This window comes from Balaenoptera acutorostrata, chromosome 8 (assembly GCF_949987535.1).
Source record: "Balaenoptera acutorostrata chromosome 8, mBalAcu1.1, whole genome shotgun sequence".
Lineage (NCBI taxonomy): Eukaryota > Metazoa > Chordata > Mammalia > Artiodactyla > Balaenopteridae > Balaenoptera > Balaenoptera acutorostrata.
Genome location: NC_080071.1, coordinates 73,560,638 through 73,581,708, shown reverse-complemented (window position 1 = coordinate 73,581,708; position 21,071 = coordinate 73,560,638). Strand labels below are relative to the sequence as shown.

At 45.1% G+C, this 21,071-nt stretch overlaps 1 protein-coding gene across 3 annotated transcripts in view; it reads right to left on the bottom strand.

Annotated features, from left to right (window-relative positions):
* Positions 1–15,109: 15,109 nt before the first annotated feature.
* Positions 15,110–21,071, bottom strand: part of XRCC5 (X-ray repair cross complementing 5) — a 97,464-nt gene continuing 91,502 nt past the window's right edge. For all 3 annotated transcript variants that reach the window (XM_007187879.2, XM_007187880.2, XM_057551208.1), the window contains 2 exons: positions 20,170–20,244; positions 15,110–15,358 (listed from right to left, as the gene is read on the bottom strand). In XM_007187879.2, the coding sequence (XP_007187941.1) occupies positions 15,344–15,358; positions 20,170–20,244 (90 nt within the window). In that variant the 3' untranslated portion in view covers positions 15,110–15,343. The remainder of the gene's footprint in view (positions 15,359–20,169; positions 20,245–21,071) is intronic.

Below are 21,071 nucleotides of genomic sequence, written 5' to 3'. Positions count from 1 at the left end.
GGCATTTGCTACCATTGCCAACGGTCCTCACCACTCCCTACTGTCCCTGGCACAAAAGAAGATTAAAATTTTCGCTTATCATCACACGTTTGCCATCGTTTTTAACTGTGGAGACAGTGATCTCTCTGTGCTCATGTCTCTACAAGACAGACCGCACACAGAGAGGCTGTGTGTTGTCTAAGGGCAGCAGCTTAACTCCTCCTCACCTGGCACCTTGCAACACCTGCCCAGTTCTCAGGGTCCCTGCTTCAGCCCTATGCACAGCCGTTCTCCACTCTGGAAGCACTGAACTGGGGCAGAGTCGGGCATCCGGCCCTGTAGAACCTGCAAGCTGTAAGCTTCTTTCCAGTTCTGAAAAGCCTCTGAAACACTAAGCATTCATTTTGTTTTCCCAACAATAGGGTTTGAGCATGTGAACATGCTTCTGGGGAGGCTGAATTTCAAACCTCAGCTGTCCATTTCTCTTTTGCTAGGAGTTGGGGAAACATCAAACATGGCTCACTGGGTTGTCTTTCTCAGGAGAGCATGTAGTAAAGTGACTAACAGCCCAGATTTGGGAGCCAGACTACCTAAATCTAAATCTGGCTTTCACCACTCACTACTTACGTGAACTTGGACATGTGGCTTGGTCTCCCTAGGCCTCACCTTCCCAAATGGGAACATGTACTGAAGTATGTAGGGTACTTGTCTCGGCACCTGGCACAGCTAGTGTCATGGAAGCGATTGCTGTCATTCTGACAGAACACGAACCAAGTAAGTTCTCAGCAGGTCGCCCACTGTACCATTAAATCTGACCGGCGCATAGTAGGCCGAGGAAAACCGTTACTGTTTCCTCTCTTAGTACCATGGCCACAGAGTGCCAACTCTGGGAGAGACTGACTTCTTTTAGAGTTTCTGATTTCACAGCAGGGTCTAAGTGCACTTCATCCTTTTTCTACACCAGGAAATAATCATGATGATACGCCCCAAGGAAACAGGCCCAATAGAGCAGCCCTGTTTACTCTGTTCACCGCTCAACAAAGAGGGGGATGTGTACCACGGGGCACAGCAGACACCCCGACCCTTTTCACAGGTGGGGAGGCCCAGGCCTGTTCCCAAGTGTGGACACACATGAAGATGGGCGGCCTGGTTCCAGCCTAATCCCTCCCTCGGAGTTCAGGCTACGGCAGGAGGTGTGGGTACTGGGCAACGTGTTGTCCCTCCCCATACAAACTACAGAGAGAGAAAAAGGAGGGATTCTGTAGAAGAAAACACAAATGCCAACCCAAAGGGCAGGATAAGCACAGCAGGGGGCCAGGGTCAGCTGGACACAGGGCAGGCCGCTGTGAGTGACCCAGGCGAGCAGGCGGTAGAAGGAATTTCAGGTGGCCTGGAGACACTGAGAGAATAGGGGTAGCACTCAGGAGACTTGGGTTCCAGGCCCCGCTATGCCTCCAACTAGGTGAGTGACCTTAGTCGAGTCCCCTCTGCTGGTCCTCAGCCAAGGAGGGGATGGACCAGGTAATCTTACTGTCCCTTCTGGCTGTGACACTGTCTGAGCACTTTCTGGCCACACTTGTTATGTGTTCTGTCTGTCCCAGTCCTGCCGGCGGTATACTGTGACCCCCCCCAAAGCAAGAACCATGTCTATGATAAGATCCAGGCGCCTATGTCAGGTGCTGCTTAGAACCTCAGACCTCACTGGGCTCAATAAACCTCTTTTTAAAAAATAGTGGTAGCTTCCACGCTGGGCGCCCCACATTTATGTATTCATTTATCCGTTTTTCCATTAATTCAACAACATTTATTAAACACTGGTCATGGTGTGGGTACTGGAGAGAATGAACGAGCCAGCCCAGGACATAAAATCCAGCAACTCGCCCATAGGACATGAGCCTGGACCTCTGAGCGCTGGTGTGTCAAAGCATCCTGATGTGCTCCTGCTTAAGGATACCTGGCATGGTGTCACCCTCATTTCACGAGTCAGGTGCAGGGGGTACCAGAGGGCCAGGCCAGCCTCTGGCATCATCTGAAGTGCTATGCTATCAAGGTCCCTTCCATGTTACACCTTCCCCCTCTTGTTAAGGGCCAGCGAATGGTCTGAAACCAAAGCATTTCCAGAGACTTTCCCCAAACTGAATGTACCCTGGGCTTTGGTGTCTGGAGCCTCTATTCTTTTCCCAGAAGCCTGGACGGCCTCCCACTGATGGAGGCTGATAATAAATGAGTTCATTACCCTGGCTGCTGGGGCCCATGGCAGCCCATCTGCTGGCATGATTAATTAAAACTTTGGCTGGCAATGGAGGTGCCATCGCGGGAAAGCGGAAAGCAATTAATTGGAGCCTCTTCCAGCCCATCATTTCTGATGGATCCTAGAGAGAACGACGCCGGAGACAGAGAGCAGGGTCTTCGTGGGCTGGTCCCTTTGCCTTCCTCTCCTCTGTGTTCCCTGCAGAGTCTCCTTCCCTGTGAAGCCCACTCTAATTAAGCAGAGGAAGAATGATGAACGAGATCCTCAAATACCCCAAGTAGGGTTATCCCCTAAGTCCGATTTCCTTACAGAAGGGTTCTTCTACTCCTCCCAGGAGCAGGGAGTGTTGGGGTTTGCAAGAGAGTTTCCCCGTCTCTTTTCTTGACCCCTGTGCTCAGGCACAGTGAACTCCTCCCACTTCCGTCTCCACGTGGAGATGGTTTCATCGCTCTCTCTCTCTCTTTGTCCTGCCAGCTGTGTATGAAGCGAGGCTGCTAGGAAAGGCCTCAGGCCCAAGCAGAGCTCTTCCTCCTCTGAACAGCTTGTCATGTGAGACTCGCATACTCTCAGGAAAGAAGAATGAAGAAGGATGAAGATACAGATGTCCTGGAATCAGGTATGACCTTGAATTAACCCATGTGTATACTTGGTTGCTTCTAGTAGGTGTCTGTGATTCTGGTACTGATGTTGAGATGGCTGGGAGACAGGTTGGGGGTGGGTGTCAGGCTGAGTACCTAACAAGTACGGCTAAGAGAGAGGACGGGCAGGAAATTGGGGTCACCTTGTGGGACACTGACTCAGTTGGCTTAAGAGTTCAATTTCTGCTTTCCCCACACATTCACCGTGGGACTGTAAGGAATAGTCCCCACCTCTCTGTGTCTGTTTCTTTTACATGTCCATTTGGAGAATCTTTCTTGACTCATTGTATGGAAATGTGATGACAATCAGGAAAATTTCCTGTGATAAAAGATTTGAACTTCAACAGGGGAGCTTCTATCACCTTGTCTCAAAGCCCCAGTGCCTGCGCCCTGAGCATGTGGACATGCTGTCTTGGATGTCTGTTTACTGACATGTCTAGAACAGTGAGTGCGTGGCACACGGTAAGTACTCCACAAATGCTCGTGGAAAATATGAGTGAAAATAGACTAAGAAGTGTCCTTCAAGCCTTCATGTAGTCCAGTGTTTTTGAATTTTTTAAAGTCATGGACCCCTCTGATGAAACAGTATCTTACCGGGACTCCCAATAAGGAAAACAGAGAAGGAGCCGCTCTGGTTCAAGTGTGTATGAACAGAGCCAGGAAGCCCTCACCTGCCCACACTCTGAATTTACAAATAAGGAAACTGGAGTAAACAGAGACTACAGACGTGTGGAGCCGGCCCCAGCCCGGGGGCCTCCCTCCCAGCCCAGTGCGCTCCCCGCCACTCCGAGGCTACCAGACTACCTGGGGGTGGGCCTGAGCTACCCCGCCAGGCCACCCCCCAAGTCTTCTCAACCAGACCAGTCCTACCTTTGTCTGCCATACATGTTAAGTTTCTGTACAGGCTTTCATTTGAGAAAAGGTTCTAATGTTTAAAAAAAAATAAGCAAATAAAAACCATTGTTGGGGGAATGGAAGAAGGGAGTATTAACTGAGGCAGAGGCTGGTTCTGGGGGAGATTCAGCTTCCTTTTGTCGTATGACCCTAAAGAAGTCAGAATAGAAGAGGCAGGGACGAGACGTGAACATTCTTCCCTGTGCTTCTTCGGGGGATTATTGTTTCATTCTGTGCAGTAGGGAGGATTCTCTTGCTCACTGACTAGGATTTGATTTGGTAGGAGAAAGGGAGAAAAGAGAAAGGGGAGGGTGAGGAGGGAAAGAGACAAAGAAGAATCCCTACTTTGTCCCTGGTAGACCTGAGATGCATGCAGACCAAATGCCTCCAAGCCACACGGGAAGGAGTGACCAGACAGCCTTTCTGCCAGTGTCCCTAGCCCATGTCTAGAGCGAAATACTGCCAAGAGGAAGAGGGAGACCCCAGGAGATGGTGCCCAAACTTGGCCACATGTGGAATCAGCGAGGGATCTTTAAACACTAGCGATGCCTGGTGCTGGCACTGTGATTCAATCGGCAGGGCCTGGGGCCCGGGTGGCAGGAGTTTTTAAAGCTCCTCTGGTGATTCTCAGGTAGAGCAAAGTTCGGAAGCTCTGCACCAGGAGCAGGGGTGGGTAGCCCTGCCTGAAGCCTCTCAATGAGCAGCATCTGTGGTTCTTACCTCACTTCTCACAAAGTGTGGGTCCCCGGGGACAGGAGCCTGGAGCCGGACAGGACAGAGGTGCAGGGGCGCGAAGAGAGGCTGGCATACCTGCAGCCTATACTTATTCCACTCCACAGGGTTTCCTGCTGCACGGGGCACAGGCAAAGTGACACAGACAAGAGCTTTGCAAGAGGCTGCGGAAAACGGGAGGTGCCCAGTTGGAAGCACTTTTCTGAAAAGGGAGAAAAGGTCAGAGAGAGACAAGGCTGAGGCAGGAGGGAGAAGGACAGGTGTGTCACGGTGGGGCATGAGCAGCTGGTGGCTTGCTCTGAGAGGACGAGACGGAAGAGGCTGGGGGACGAGATAACTCAGCCTGACAAGTGGGCCGAAATGCGCAGACAGACACATGCCCTTGACAGTGGGCTCCGATTTTCCAGGAATCTCAGGACCCCGGCGGGAGGGGAGACAGGTTCCCACCACTAAACGGCTGTCAGTGGGGTCGGGCTCTGGGCCGTCCCTCTTCTCCACTCCCTCGGGGGACGCCCTGGTTTCCATCCTCATTCTCTTTCAGAGGCTGTTTCCACCAACCTCCCAATGGCTGTCCCTGCATCCTGTCTGTCCTCTCTGCCAGCATAACCTTGAAGTGCCCATCTGATTGTATTTTTCCTTTGAAAACTACGGTTCTTCTCACGATAACTGCCCTGACCTGTCTTTGCCGTCTGACTGGTCGCCACTTTCCATAGTACGCCTCACCCTCCAGCCAAGCCAAACTACTTACCCTTTTCTGGGCCTGGCCTGAACTCTGCTGTGTCCTCTCTCTGCGCATCCTGCCCCTCTCCCGTCAGATTCCTGTTCCACTCATGGCCCGTCTTAAATGCCACCAACTCCAGAAAGTGTCCCCAGTTACCAAGACTGAAATCAATCTCTCCTTCAGTGTCTGAAGCCCTTTTTTGGTCCCTTCTATAGCCTTTCTCACCTTGTGGATTCTGGCTATCTGTGAACTTCTGGAGGACCAGCAATGTGTTCTCCCGTTCTAATCTTCTGGAGTGCCCAGCAGTGTTTTGGGTACAGCTGGCGCTCAATGTATGCTTATTAAATTGAATTTTGTAAACAGGGAACCCAGGGCACATGTCAGGGAATGGGTGGGCAGTGGGACCTGCTTGTGGGGTAGCTGGAAAGAGGCACCCCTTCCCACCAGCCTTGGAGTTGGATAAGAGCCCCGTGTCCCACATACGCCCATAAGGGCAAGCGTGTGGTAGGGCCACATGCCTGGGCCAAATAAGACACTGACCACGTGGTCTCTGTCCGCATAACAAAGAAGAATTCATGAATAAAAGGTTACAAAGACACATACTTATCAATAACAACAGCTAACACCTAGGGAACACTTTGCAGTTTGTTTCACATTTATATTATCAATAAATACAGACACACAGACTCTCTCTTCACAGTTCACTCTTACCCTTTACCCTCACACAAGATAGACGAATGTTCATCACCTCCTCATCGAGCGAAGACACCACACACACACACACACACACACACACACTCATTTTTACATTTATAGAAAGAAGGGGACTAAAATTACTGCATCCCTTCTATATTTCTGGTGCTGTTCTAGGTACCTGAAGATATAAAATCACACTCCCCAGAGGCCTGCTCATGCGTGTGTGTGTGTGTGTGTGTGTGTGTGTGTCCAACTCAACCCACCTCCTCTCCGTACCACGCCTCTCCTCTTCTAACTCTACACGTTTATTCTCTGCAGACATAATAATCTCAGTGGCCGCTATTGGTTGAATTGTGTCCCCATGAAAGCTATGTTGAAGTCTTCACCCCCAGAACGTGACCTCCTTTGGAAATAGGGTTGTTGCTGATGTAATTACTTCAGATGAGGTCTTGCTGGGTAAGGTGGGCTCCTAACCCATTACGACCAGATCCTTATGAGACGCTGCCCTCGGAAGTGAGCATGGTGGCCCAGCAAGGGAACGTGTGCATGTCTGGGTGCACGCTGGGTAAAGGATTATGCCCTGCGTGTGTAACATGTGAGTATACGTGTGTAGGTATGTGCTAGAGGGTTTGAATCTGTGTGCACACATATATTATGCATGTAAAGTCAAGGGATGATTTTTGCCTCTCTACCATCACACACACACACACACACACACACACACACACACTATAGCCTTCAGCCCTGAACCTTCTGAGTTCTCTCAGCTATCGTGCACTCCCCTGCGTCCCTTTGCCGGTGGGTGCACTGCAGTTTATGAGTGGTGATTAAACCTCTATTAGGTTTCATCTCTACCGATCATCGCAGCCCATAAAAGGCATCTAACCCTGGCGCTGTTGGAGGATCAGGGCTCAGGGAGTTGGAAAAAGGGGAGGGAAAGCTTTTTTTTTTTTTTTAACATCTGTATTGGAGTATAATTGCTTTACAATGCTGTGTTAGTTTCTGCTGTATAACAAAGTGAGTCAGCTATGATTATACACATATCCCCATACCCCCTCCCTCTTGTGTCTCCCTCCCACCCTCCCTATCCCACCGCTCTAGGTGGTCACAAAGCACAGAGCTGATCTCCCTGTGCGATGCAGCTGCTTCCCACTAGCTATCTATTTTACATTTGGTAGTGTATATATGTCCATGCCACTCTCTCACTTTGTCCCAGCTTACCCTTCCCCCTCCCTGTGTCCTCAAGTCCATTCTCTACGTCTGCATCTTTATTGCTGTCCTGCCCCTAGGTTCATCAGAACCAATTTTTTTAGATTCCATATATATGTGTTAGCAAACGGTATTTGTTTTTCTCTTTCTGACTTACTTCACTCTGTATGGCAGATTCTAGGTCCATCCACCTCACGACAAATAACTCAATTTCGTTTCTCTTTATGGCTGAGTAATATTCCATTGTATATACGTGCCACATCTTCTTTATCCATTCATCTGTCGATGGACACTTAGGTTGCTTCCATGTCCTGGCTATTGTAAATAGTGCTGCAATGAACATTGGGGTGTATGTATCTTTTTGAATTACAGTTTTCTCAGGCTATATGCCCAGTAGTGGGATTGCTGGATCATATGGTAGTTCTATTTTCAGTTTTTTAAGGAAACTCCATACTGTTCTCCATAGTGGCTGTATCAATTTACATTCCCGCCAACAGTGTAAGAGGGTTCCCTTTTCTCCACACCCTCTCCAGCATTTACTGTTTGTAGATTTTTAGGAGGGAAGGCTTTAAACAAAGGAGCCAGGTGAAGTGACGCCTTGCGATGTGACCTGCCTGCTGAGGACGCACGTGCACACACGTCCCCGCCCAGCCAGGACTCACAATGCCCTCGAGTCCTTTTCTCTTAGAGAGCTTCCCATTCTTCATCTTCTGCTCCGCCATCCCTCAGAGGCAGGTGTCCGTTCTGCAGGAGGAAACAGAGGGCCTGTTGGAGTGACGCAATCCGGGACACAGAGCAAGGTAAGGGCAGAGATGGAGTTGTCCCTCCGAGCGTTGTTCCTGTCAGCTAATCCACGGAGGGTTACAGGTGTCTGTTCGAAGCAGGCAGAGCAGGGCATTCTAAAGCCAGACAGATGCTGGTGGGGAGGAGGAAGAAATACAGAAGTGGAGGGGCCGATAGTAATGGGAAGTATTACTGTGCACTTACTACGTGCCAAGCATTTTGTGTGGGTCGTCCTCATTCATCCTGACAACCCTGGAAGCTAGGCATGGTGGACGTTGTCTGACAGCTGCATCAACAGGCTGAGACTGGTTAAGTGGGCCATGGTCACACAGCCAGGCAATGACTGAGGCAGGATCGGAAATGTAGGCAGTCTGATCCTAGGTTGGGCTCTTATTCATGATATTTGGTGGAAATTAAAAAGCAGCCTTCTGCGGAGAGAGGAGGAATGAAAAAGGAGCTGTGGAATCTCCAAGCGGCACAGACTCTGCAGACGACTGAAGCCCTGGATTCACGTCTGCACTCCTTCCTCCCTGGCCCTCCATCTCCCGCAGCTGCCAAGCTTGGGCCAGTGGTCATGGTGAGAGAGGGGCTGCACCTCCTCAGAGCACCGCCCGAGGCTCCGGTGTAGAGAGTAAACAGGCGCGGGAGGGACACGGCATGCCCCCATGGTAGGCCCTGGGCAGACGGCAGGAACCGTCCCGGCCCCACCTGGGGACATCTGCAGAGTCTCGGGCTGTGACACAAGATGCAGGATGGTGAGCAGGAGGCCTGGGGGACTGGAGTTTACCAACACTTACTGGTTTACTCTGTTGCAAGTGTTACTTCAATTAACTGATTTGAAATCTCAGACAAACCCACCAATTACCATATGTAGAGCAAAAGGGAAGTTTAGACGGGGAGACAACTTCTCTGAGTTTACAGCCAGTACGTGAAGGAACCAGTGACAGGCGGCCAGTTGGCGAACCCAACATCCATTTTCTTCCCCCTTCTCCCTGACCTGTCTCCAGTTAGGATGCCTGAAACAGTACAGATGCTCTTACCTCCCAGGTGCCCTTGCAGCGAGAATTGGACACGTGACACAGTTTCGCCCAAAGAAGTCGGCTGCCTTAGCACCACCCCCGTCTTTCCTTATAAAGAGGCAGCCGCAGCTGGTGCTGCCCTGTCTACCTCTTGCGCTGCTTTGAATGGGAACAAGACGAGGAAAAGGCCAAAAGAACTGGTCTTCCCCACGACATTACTGGGCCACGGAATCACCGGCAGCTTCCTATGCTGCACTTCTTGCACGTGGAGAGAATACAGGCTTGTTTTGTTTCAGCCAGTGTTAGCTGGTGTTCCCGTTGTTCACAGCCTAAAGTTCTCCTGACTATTCTGACTGCAAAATTCACATCCCTGCCGTGACACCAGTGAGGGGAGCAAGAGGTAGGCACTTTATTTCATCACTCCCACATATTTTGTAGCATTTTAACATTAAAAAGATTAGGATGCAAACTAAAATGGCCACTGGCTTTTCTCCATTTCTTAACATAATTAATGGCATTTAGATGTGAAGAAATACTACACTTGAAAAGGTCCCATGATGGACTGCTGGGCCCATCTGGTTTCTTGGGTTCTCCACAGTTCACATTGCCCTTCCCACTGCCTCTCGTTTGCTCGTATCACATGGGGGGAAGGATGGGAGGCTGAGTCTTTATCTCCAGGGACAAGTCCATAGATCCGTTTAAATAATCACAAGCCTTAGCAAGCCTCCTGCTGCTTAGAGAACAAGGTTCCTTTGAAATGAATACTTCAGCTGTTTATGCCAAAATATATTTATGCTGCCATTGAGTAAAACTTTTTCTCAAATTGTCTTTGGAGCCTATAATTCATCCTTTTGGATTTCTGCAGTGGTCTACACATTTTGAGTGCACTTGATGTTTGGAAACAGCGAAAAGTCACCTCTGGTCAAACCTTGTGAATAATGATCAAAACAATGCAGCTGGTTTGCTTTAAATGAATGACTGAAACAAGCATGCTGCTTCCCAAGATTACTTTGAAGAATACCAAGAACTCCAGCCCCCTTTTCCTTTTTTGAGTCCCATATCTCTACCATTGCCTTTGAAGACCAGCAAGTGTGGCATTTGGAATGGCCTGCCTTCTCCCACTGCCCACGCCCCGCAACCCTCAGGCAGAGGCAGGTAGAGCTTGCATCTAAGTGCCTCAGTTCCATCCACTTGTGAAACACTCAAGCCAGAGATACGTTTAGTTTTGGATGATATTTCTCCTTTAGTAAAAAAAAAAGTTAGGAGGGGACTGGTATTTCCGTATTACTTTGCATAGGGCTCGTGCCTCAGCTTCATGTCTGGTCCAAGATAGACTCTAATCTTCTCAGAGGTGAGTACATTCTATTCTGTTCACCTCATCTGGCAAACATTGGGATGCAGGCCACAGGAACTCGGTGTTGACAAACAGGGTTCTTGGGTGCTGCTGAAGCTGCAGAAATGACACATCAGACTTAGGATAGCTTCTGCTGGATTCTGCCAACCCCCATCATACATTCCCAGGTGGAACTAGGGTATTATACCACCTGGCATCAGAAATGCCTTATAACTTCCTTTAACCCCCATCCTCTGCTAACTTCTGTCAATGCAAACTAGTAAGAAACGGACATATTTTTCAACCTTTTATTCTTGTTAGGGCAGAGACAGAGAAAAGCCACTCACACATTACTTAAGATTGGATTTGCCAGAGGTTCACCATGCCCTTCCTTCTGCCTCTCTGGGCAGGACTGTTTCTAATCCAAGTGGGTGGACCACCACAATAGGGAGAGGAATCTCTTTCCTGTTTTCAAAATCGCTGGAGACCCCTCAGCAGGGCACAGTCTTAACACTATGGACAGACATAGCATCCTGTGAAATACACAACAAAGCCATGTGGTCACGTGGCACGCATCTGTATCTTCGATGGTGTGTTGGATCTGGTCTCAATTTCCCTCATTTGATCAAATTCAAGCCCAACAGCTTGGAATGCAATTTTTAAATTAGGAGCAATGACAAAGGTATCACAGACACTGCCTTTTGTGCTGTCCTGGTCAAGCTGTTATCTGCTTGCTGTTACTTTCAAGAATAGAGTTCATTTTCGTTCTTAACTTCTGGAAGGGGAATTGTTACACAGATGTTTGGTTTTGGCCATGAAATCACAGCTTGGAGGCATGGGGGCCTATATTGTGACCTAAGGAGTAGAGTTCACTGTTCCTCACATTTGACTGATTTCAGGTTTCAGCAGTAAGGTACACATGTAATCCAGAGATGACTGGACTCTCCGTGGGCAGCCTATTTCACCCTTGCCCTCCTTGATGCAGGTCAGAGTTCATCACAGTTATATGCATCCTCTTAAATAACCAACTCTAAACACACTAGTGAGAAATAGAGATTTCACTGAATATTTAGTGGGGATGTGAAGACTCACACCCCACACAGGAAAAAACTAAGAATAACATGCCCCACAGATGCCTGTGCGTCCCTACTCCCAAATTTCCCCTCCCTGCCAGCTGCCGGACCACTCTTTTCTCCTCACCCTCCTCGATCTCTAAAACTCTGCCCTCATTTACAACACAACATGTATCCATAGGGAGGCTGGTAATTATCCAGAACACCCTACCACCACTTTGGTTGTTCCTCAAGCTTCCCCGTGATGATGTCATCTTCCTCCTACACCCCTCTCCCCATCCTGCCGTCATGCTATGTGCTCACTAATCCTAACAATCACTCCGTGAGGGGCTTAGAGAAATTCAGAGACTCACCCAAGCTAAGACATGATAGTCGAGGACTCCTCCCAGGTCTGTCAGACCCCCAGTCAGGGTCCTCACCCACCCCACATGCTGCAGTGCAAAGGCCATGGGCCTGGGGCATGTAAACGTGAGGTTGGGAAAGGGGCATGTGTCTGGGGCTGTTTTCTCTACACCCTGGGCAGCACCTGTTCCCCTTATTCAAGCAGCTCCTACAAAGCCAGCTGTGAACCCCCTTTGAGTGAGAAGGTCCTGCCTTCTCCCAGGCCATCCTGCCTGCTGCAGGGAGGAAGACTTACCAATGTGATTGGTGACTCGACCTTATTTATTAGGGGTCATTAAAACCCCTGATAGATTATAAGTACATTACACTTCATATGCATTTCTTCTCTCCTCCAGGCTGCCAATCTGGCCCTACTCTTTCTGAGAAGGCCCAACACGATGCTCTTGCTCTGCCCCAGGCTTGGCAGCCAGTTGGTGGCAAGATCTGGATGCAGGAGGCAGGCTACAAACCTAAGCCATGAGCTACAACCCAGCTGCCCCTGATTTCCATCTCGCTGTTTTCTCCCTGGGTATTTAGCTCCAGCAGGGCACTAACAGGAGAGGGGTGGTTCCCAGGACAGGACATGTCCATTGCTTGGGCCCTGGTTTTGATACTAATTTAATGTAATCAAAACCCAGGGGGACCATATAATCCATAATCCGTATTAGGAGGACACTTCTGAGAGTGAAAGCGGACACTGTTAATTATGCCAGGACGACAACTCCTAAGTAAACTGGGATGCGTGGTCACCTTATTGAAACTATTAAAAACCTACCCCGGGTCCTAACACCCTACCTTGATCACACAGAGACTGGAACACTCAAGGTTCTGCAAGAAATAAGATGGAAATAAAGACAGAAGGCAGACCTATTAAAAAGTTCTGCCCATGCCTTCTACTTTGAGTTTTCATAATACCATCATGTTTTATTCATGTAAAGCATTTTACAGTTTACAAAGTACTTTCACGAGCATGCTCTTCCTCAATAAGCCTGGAATGCAGGTAATATGTGCAGCATCTTGAAAAGGCCACAGATTGAGCTGCAGAGGGAGAACACGAACCCAGGATCCAGGCGAGCCTAGCGTCCTTTCCTCACCCACACCGCGTCCCCTCACGGCCTCTACTCTGACTGAGCTACCAGCTTGTGTTGTGAACCTAGAATACCTGGGAGAAGAATACACTGAGGCCAGTGGGAGATAGTGGACTGCGTTATAGTGTTGTCTGAATCAAAATGAGCTGCAAATCCAGTCATTAGCACTGTGCATATTCAACATCGAAGTATATATGTGTTCATTTACTTTCAAAAACCAAGCTGGACTAGGTGAAACACTGCCTATCCCCAACATGGCTTTCCAAGGAATTTTTCAAGATTCTAAGTTTTATACATATATTAATTGGCAAAGGACCAAACTCCAACATTTGAGACAGTGGCTTTTAATGGGGGGCAGCACATTTGGGTGGTGACTGGGGGGGGGAGTCCCCTCCTTTATCTCTACCGCCTCTACAAGTCAGTGAATGTTAGTGACACAGAGGTCCAAAGGCGCCAGGCCTGATAGCAACTTCCAATTCCCACACAAGCCTTCCATCTGTGGGACGAGTGGCCTTCCGGGGACTAGCCTGCGGCTGACTGACGATGACATCTTGCATGCTGCTCTCTGGGGCCACGGCAGGCGCAACACCTAGAAGTTCTACAGATCTGCACATCTCACTTCAGGGAAATGGGACCTTGGTGTGTTCATCTAAAACATGATGCCCCTACTCAAAACAGTATGTTCTGAACAAGTCCACACAGCACGGATACTCTGCCTGCATGAAACAGATTCAGAAATTACATGGCTAATTTAGTCCTTTCTCTCCCTAGCCTGTTAAACTTGCTTCTTCTTTTGGGTATTAAGATAATTTAGGTAAAAGTGGGGTTAGGGGAAGCACAAATAATCCCACGGTGTTATAACAGAAATCAAAAAGTATCACAAAGGACTAACCTGATGCAAACTTTTCCTGGTTTGACAGAAGGACTGATGTGTCCAAGAAAGAATTCCCCAAACTGTCGAAGACAGGGGATGCTTATGAGGCCACACGCATTGAACTGATTCACGCTGCCAGGAGGATCCGAGGTGAATAACGAAGCATTTAGAGAACAAAGTTTGCCCTCTTGATTCTGACAAATGTCTCAGTTTTGTCCAAGTCACAAAGCTCCCCTGGGCCTCAACTATCCAACTGGACAGTAAGATATGATATCCTTCACTGGGGTTGCTTTAAATGGGCAAACTGTATGTCAAGATTGATTGAAGTATACATAGTATAATGGGACATCCTAAAGCCCCAGAGTAAACAACTCCCCTCTCTCTTCATGCAGTTCCATTTTCAATCAAAGCACAGAGGGTTTTTAATTCTCAGCACAATACTGAAGAATTCTTTCGCAATTAGTAATGAGCAGCAGTCCACAGGAGGAATGAATCATTGATGCCTTTAATATTAATGTTTGCAAAATAAAGTGAATCAATGACTATTTATGGGGCTGCTGAGGATATGGGAGACTGGCTACGATGAAGTTTGTGACACCAAGGAAGGAGAAGTTAGAATTTGGGGCAGAAATGAGGATAGGAAAAAAAATAAGGGTTTCTTATTTTCTTATTATAGGAAAGGAAACATCATCCAGAGAGATAGGAAAGGAGACTTGGGTAGAGCTGGGAAAGATGGGGAAATTAAGGAAGAAGTGTTTTAACACAACCAAACTTTCTGAGACCTGCAAGTAGAGTGTAATGAAATGATAGAATCCTAACAACTGGTGATGAATCTCTCAGTTACTGTGTTTTTGTTTGCTTGTTTTTGTTTTAGGGTTCACTGATATGTCAGAGGCTGGGCCAGAATAGCATCTTTTCTTCATGAGCACATCATCATAACTCTGCTTAAAATGGGTACACAGGGAAACGGTGCTCCCCCTCCCACCCTGTTGTACAGCCAAAGTAATGTGATGACTAAAATGCTTAAAAAAAAAAAAAAAAAAAAGCTGGCCATGATTTTCCAAAGCCAGCTTTCTGTTGGTAAGAAACGAATGCCACCATTTGATCAGAATAAGCTGTGATGCTGTTAGAGGATCAGACAGTGGACTAGACCTCACGGGGAGTACTGAGAAACTCACCAGTGACCATGCCATCATTCTAGATGAGATAATTTCATGGGGAGTATTGAGAAACTCACCAGTGACCATGCCATCATTCTAGATGAGATAATTTCATGGGGAGTATTGAGAAACTCACCAGTGACCATGCCATCATTCTAGATGAGATAATTTCATCAGGCCTGCAATCCTCAACAGTATACCAGGTCGGGATGAAATCCGTTTACCAGTAACTTCAAAGCACATGCGTAATACACTGAGATCAATAAGACCACAAAATAATACACCGATCAGAAAATAATGACTCTTTATTAACTTGTATGGGGTCTAAATTATCCCTTATATATGTTTGTATTCATTCCACAGGGAATTAGGTTTTTCACTTCTGTATAATCTGCAGGGACCATCTCCAGAGCTTCCGGTTCTACTTGAATGACCTCCTCCAGGTTATTCTGTATAGAACTCTCAGCACCACAGTGATAGCAACTCTTGTAGATTCCCCACACATCCATGAGCTATATCAAGTCCAGCTGTAAACAGGAACAACAAATTTAGAAAGGAAGCAGGCCAACTCCAGAACACTGCTTCTCTGGGGAGAGAACCATAGTGACAATGGTTCTCTTCACTGGTGGCATGCACGGACTTGCACACTTACTCACTGCTAACTATTTTAGGAGTTAAATTCTAAGTATCTCTTCATTTCAATCCTAAGAACTTCTCCACAAAACGGCTGAAAGTTTTTACTGGACTGCTGTCATGTGAGGCTTAAAGGCAGGAAGTTTCCACACATGAAAGATGGATACAAAAACCAATACCCTACACAGCCTCCCAGGCATCCAGACACAGTGTGATAAGATCCAGAAATCCCCAAATACCTATCAGCCTATTTTGTTTACATAAAGTTAACTGAGAACATTTAAGAATTAGGCTTTTTAAAAGCTGTTTTTATTTGTCAACCCACACAAATCGCACATTGTATTGCTTATTTTGGTTGAGAGCAATTTCAGTAAGTTATGACACTTTGCTGCTAAAGGAATAGCCTTCCCCAGCTCTTTTTTAGTCCTTCAATGAGAGGATTAAACTGAATGAACAATAAACTTAAAAAACCATAGAGCACAGGAACATCCATTATGAAATTACTTATCTCATTACAAGTATAATGGCAATAAATAATAGTGTAGAGAGCTGCTGGTGTGTTAGAAATTAAAACACAAATATGTGAGCTGGAAAACAACATGGTGGAAATAACTGTCGAGGAGCAGAATAAAGAAAAAAGAATGAAAAAGATTTGAAGACAATCTCAGAGACCTCTGGGACAACAGTAAACACACCAACATTTGAATTATAGGGGCCCCAGAAGAAGAAAACAAAAAGAAAGGGTCTGAGAAAATATTTGAAGAGATTATAGTTGAAAACTTCCCTAAGGGGAAAGGAAACAGTCACCCAAGTTCAGGAAGAACAGAGAGTCCCATATAGGATAAACCCTAGGAAAAACACACCAAGACACATATTAATCAAACTAACAAAAATTAAATTCAAAGAAAAAATATTAAAAGCAGCAAGGGAAAAACAAAAAATAACATACAAAGGAATTCCCATAAGGTTACCAGCTGATTTTTCAGCAGAAACTCTGCAGGCCAGAAGGGAGTGGTAGGATACACTTAAAGTGATGAAAGAGAAAAACCTACAACCCAGATTACTCTACTCAGAAAGGATCTCCTTCAGATTCGATGGAGAAATCAAAAGCTTTTCAGACAAGCAAAAGCTAAGAGAATTCAGCACCACCAAACCAGCTTTACAACAAATGCTAAAGAAACTTATCTAGGCAGGAAACACAAGAGACAAAAAAGACCCACAAAAACAAACCCAAAACAATTAAGAAAATGGTAATAGGAACATACATATTGATAATAACCTTGAATGTAAATGGATTAAATGCCCCAACCAAAAGACACAGACTGGCTGAATGGATACAAAAAAAAAGACCCACATACATGCTGTCTACAGGAGACCCACTTCAGACCTAGGGACACATACAGACTGAAGGTGAAGGGATGGAAAAAGATATTCCATGCAAATGGAAATCAAAAGAAAGCTGGAGTAGCAATACTCATATCCGATAAAATAGACTTTAAAATAAAGACTGTTACAAGAGATAAGGAAGGACACTACATAATGATCAAAGGATCAATCCAAGAAGAAGATATAACAATTATAAATGTTTATGCACCCAACATAGGAGCACCACAGTACATAAGGCAAATGCTAACAACCATGAAAGGAGAAATCGACAGTAGCACAATCATAGTAGGGGGCTTTAACACGCCACTTACATCAATGGACAGATTATCCAAACAGAAAATAAATAAGGAAACACAAGCTTTAAATGACACAATAGACCAGATAGATTTAATTGATATTTACAGGACATTCCACCCAAAAGGGGCAGAATACACTTTCTTCTCAAGTTCACATGGAACATTCTCCAGGATAGATCACATCTTGGGTCACAAATCAAGCCACAGAATATTTAAGAAAAATGAAATCCTATCAAGCTTCTTTTCTGAACACAACACTATGAGACTGGAAATCAATTACAGGAAAAAAACTGTAAAAAACACAAATACATGGAGGCTAAACAGTGCACTACTAAATAACCAAGAGATCACTGAAGAAATCAAAAAATACCTAGAAACAAATGACAATGAAAACATGATGACCCAAAACCTATGGGCGCAGCAAAAGCAGTTCTAAGAGGGAAGTTTATAGCAATTCAATCTCACCTCAAGAAACAAGAAAAATCTCAAATAAACAATCTAACCCTACACTTAAAACAACTAGAGAAAGAACAAAGAAAACCCAAAGTCAGTAGCAGGAAAGAAATCATAAAAATCAGAGCAGAAATAAATGAAATAGAAATGAAGAAAACAATAGCAAAGATCAGTAAAACTAAAAGCTGGTTCTTTGAGAAGATAAACAAAATTGATAAACCCTTAGGCAGATTCATCAAGAAAAAAAGGGAGAGGACATAAATCAATAAAATTAGAAACAAAAAAGGAGAAATCAAAACTGACACTGCAGAAATACAAAGGATTATAAGAGACTACTACAAACAGCTATATGCCAATAAAATGGACAACCACGAAGAAATGGACAAATCCTTGGAAAGGTACAAATTTCCAAGACGGAACCAGGACGAATTAAAAAATATAAACAGACCTATCCCAAGTAATGAAATTGAAACCATAATTAAAAATCTTCTAACAAACAAAAGTCCGGGACCAGATGGCTTCACAGGCAAATTCTATCAAATACTTAGAGAAGAGCTAACATCGATCCTTCTCAAACTCTTCCAAAACATTGCAGAGGGAGAAACACTCTCAAATTCATTCTACGAAGCCACCATCACTCTGATACCAACACCAGACAAAGATATCACACAAAAAAGAAAATTATAGACCAATATCACTGATGAACATAGATGCAAAAATCCTGAACAAAACACTAGCAAACAGAATTCAACAACATATTAAAAGGATCATACACCATGACCAAGTGGGATTTATCCCAGGGATGCAAGGATTCTTCAATATACGCAAATCAATCAATGTGATACACCATATTAACAAATTAAGGAATAAAAACCATATGATCATCTCAATAGATGCAGAAAAAGCTTTTGACAAAATTCAACACACATTTATGATAAAAACTCTCCAGAAAATAGGCATAGAGGGAAACTACCTCAACATAATAAAAGCCATATATGACAAACCCACAGCAAGCATCATACTCAATGGTGAAAAACTGAAAGCGTTTCCACTAAGAACAGGTACAAGACAGGGATGTCCACTCTCGCCACTCTTACTCAACATAGTTTTGGAAGTCCTAGCCATGGCAATCAGAGAAGAAAAAGAAAAAAAAGGAATACAAATTGGAAAAGAAGTAAACTGTCACTGTTTGCTGATGACATGATACTACACATACAAAATCCTAAAGATGCCACCAGAAAACTACTAGAACTAATCAATGAATTTGGTAAGGTTGCAGGATACAAAATTAATGCACAGAAATCTCTGGCATTCCTATACACTAACAACGAAAAATCAGAAAGAGAAATTAAGGAAACAATCCTATTTACCGTCGCAACAAAAAGAATAAAATACCTAAGAATAAACCTGCCTAAAACACTTGTAACTCAGAAAACTATAAAATACTGATGAAAGAAATCAAAGATGACATAAACAGATGGAGAAATACACCATGTTCTTGGATTGGAAGAATCAATATTGTGAAAATGACTATACTACCCAAAGCACTCTACAGATTCAATGCAATCCTTATCAAACTACTAATGGCATTTTTCACAGAATTAGAACAAAAAATTTTACAATTCGTATGGAAACACAAAAGACCCCAAATAGCCAAAGCAATCTTGAGAAAGAAAAACGGAGTTGGAGGAATCAGGCTCCCCGACTTCAAACTATACCACAAAGTTACAGTAATCAAGACAGTATGGTACTGGCACAAAAACAGAAATAGAGATCAATGGTACAGGGTAGAAAGCCCAGAGATAAACCCACGCACATATGGTCACCTAATTTACAACAAAGGAGGCAAGAACATACAATGGAGAAAAGACAGCCCCTTCAATAAGTGGTGCTGGGAAAACTGGACAGCTACATGTAAAAAAATGAAATTAGAACACTCCCTAACACCATACACAAAAATAAACTCTAAATGGATTAAAGACCTTAATGTAAGACCAGACACTATAAAACTCTTAAAGGGAAACATAGGAAAAACACTCTTTGACATAAACCACAGCAAGATCCTTTTGACCCACCTCATACAGTAACGGAAATAAAAACAAAAATAAACAAATGGGACTTAATCAAACTTAAAAGCTTTTGTACAGCAAAGGAAACCATAAACAAGACAAAAAGACAACCCTCAGAATAGGAGAAAATATTTGCAAGTGAAACAACAGACAAAGGATAATCTACGAAGTATACAAACAGCTCATGGAGCTCAATATCAAAAAAGAAAACACTCCAATTAAAAAATGGGTGGAAGACCTAAATAGACATTTCACCAAGGAAGACATACAGATGGCCAAGAGGTGCATGAAAAGATGTTCAACATCATTAATTATTAAAGAAATGCAAATCAAAACTACAGTGAGGTATCACCTCACGCCTGTCAGAATGGCTATTATCAAAAAATCTAGAAACAATAAATGCTGGAAAGGGTGTGGTGAAAAGGGAACCCTCCTGCACTGCTGGTGGGAATGTAAATTGATCAAGCGTTAGAACACCTGCTATATATTAAAAGTACTTACCAAATCATCCACGTCACCACCTTCCTCATATACAGCTGCTGTGTCTTCATCTGGATTTTCTTTGGGGGCCAGAAACTGTGAATAGAAGTCAGGCACAATACCAAAAGGACGTTTTTGCCTCCTTTAATGGAGGAACGCATGCAAATGGCCCAAAAGAAACATCATCTTGACGTACGCTCCTTCATTTGGCTCTGGATGAGAGGACCAATTTTGAGGTTGAATAGTCCACTAACTAGTCACAGATAAAGTTCTTGACAAGAGGGAGGAAGCGACACGGCTCGCCAAGGCAGTGAACATGTGGAGGGCCCTACATCAGGCACCAAGGACAGCAGACATTCCCATTTCTGCTTCCACAGGGGGTATGTGGGCTCATGAGGGTTCAGAAAAGAACCAAACACCCCAAGCCAGTATGTCTCTGCCTCTTTTGAAGAAAGCATTAAGAATCAAGTGTCTGGACTTAAAGATTATAACCATCTATTCCTCAATTCCACTGAGGACAAAAAAGGTAAAAGGAAGGACTTCTTTTAGAGATGTGAAACACAAAAATGGGTGAGCTTGGGAGACTGTTCAATTCTTTGTCTGGCAATCTTTAAATTTCTGTTAGAAACTGTTTGAAAACAGGAAGGTGGCTGAGAAAACTTCTAGTGTGCACTTCTGCTTAGCATCAGGGTTCTAGACTTGGAACTTCTAAAAGGCAGATACGTAGAAAAGCAAGAGCCCTGAATTGAAGTTTGCAAGGATCTAGGAATGCAACTCAGATTTTAAAAGGGTAGTGAGTGCCCTTGAAGACTATCTGAACATTCCTGCCCTCCATCCTGTCCCTCCAAGAGATAGCAGTGGGGCCTCTTATCCTTTAAGGTGTGTGGTAACTGCATCTAAGAGCTAGTTTCTATGAACCACTT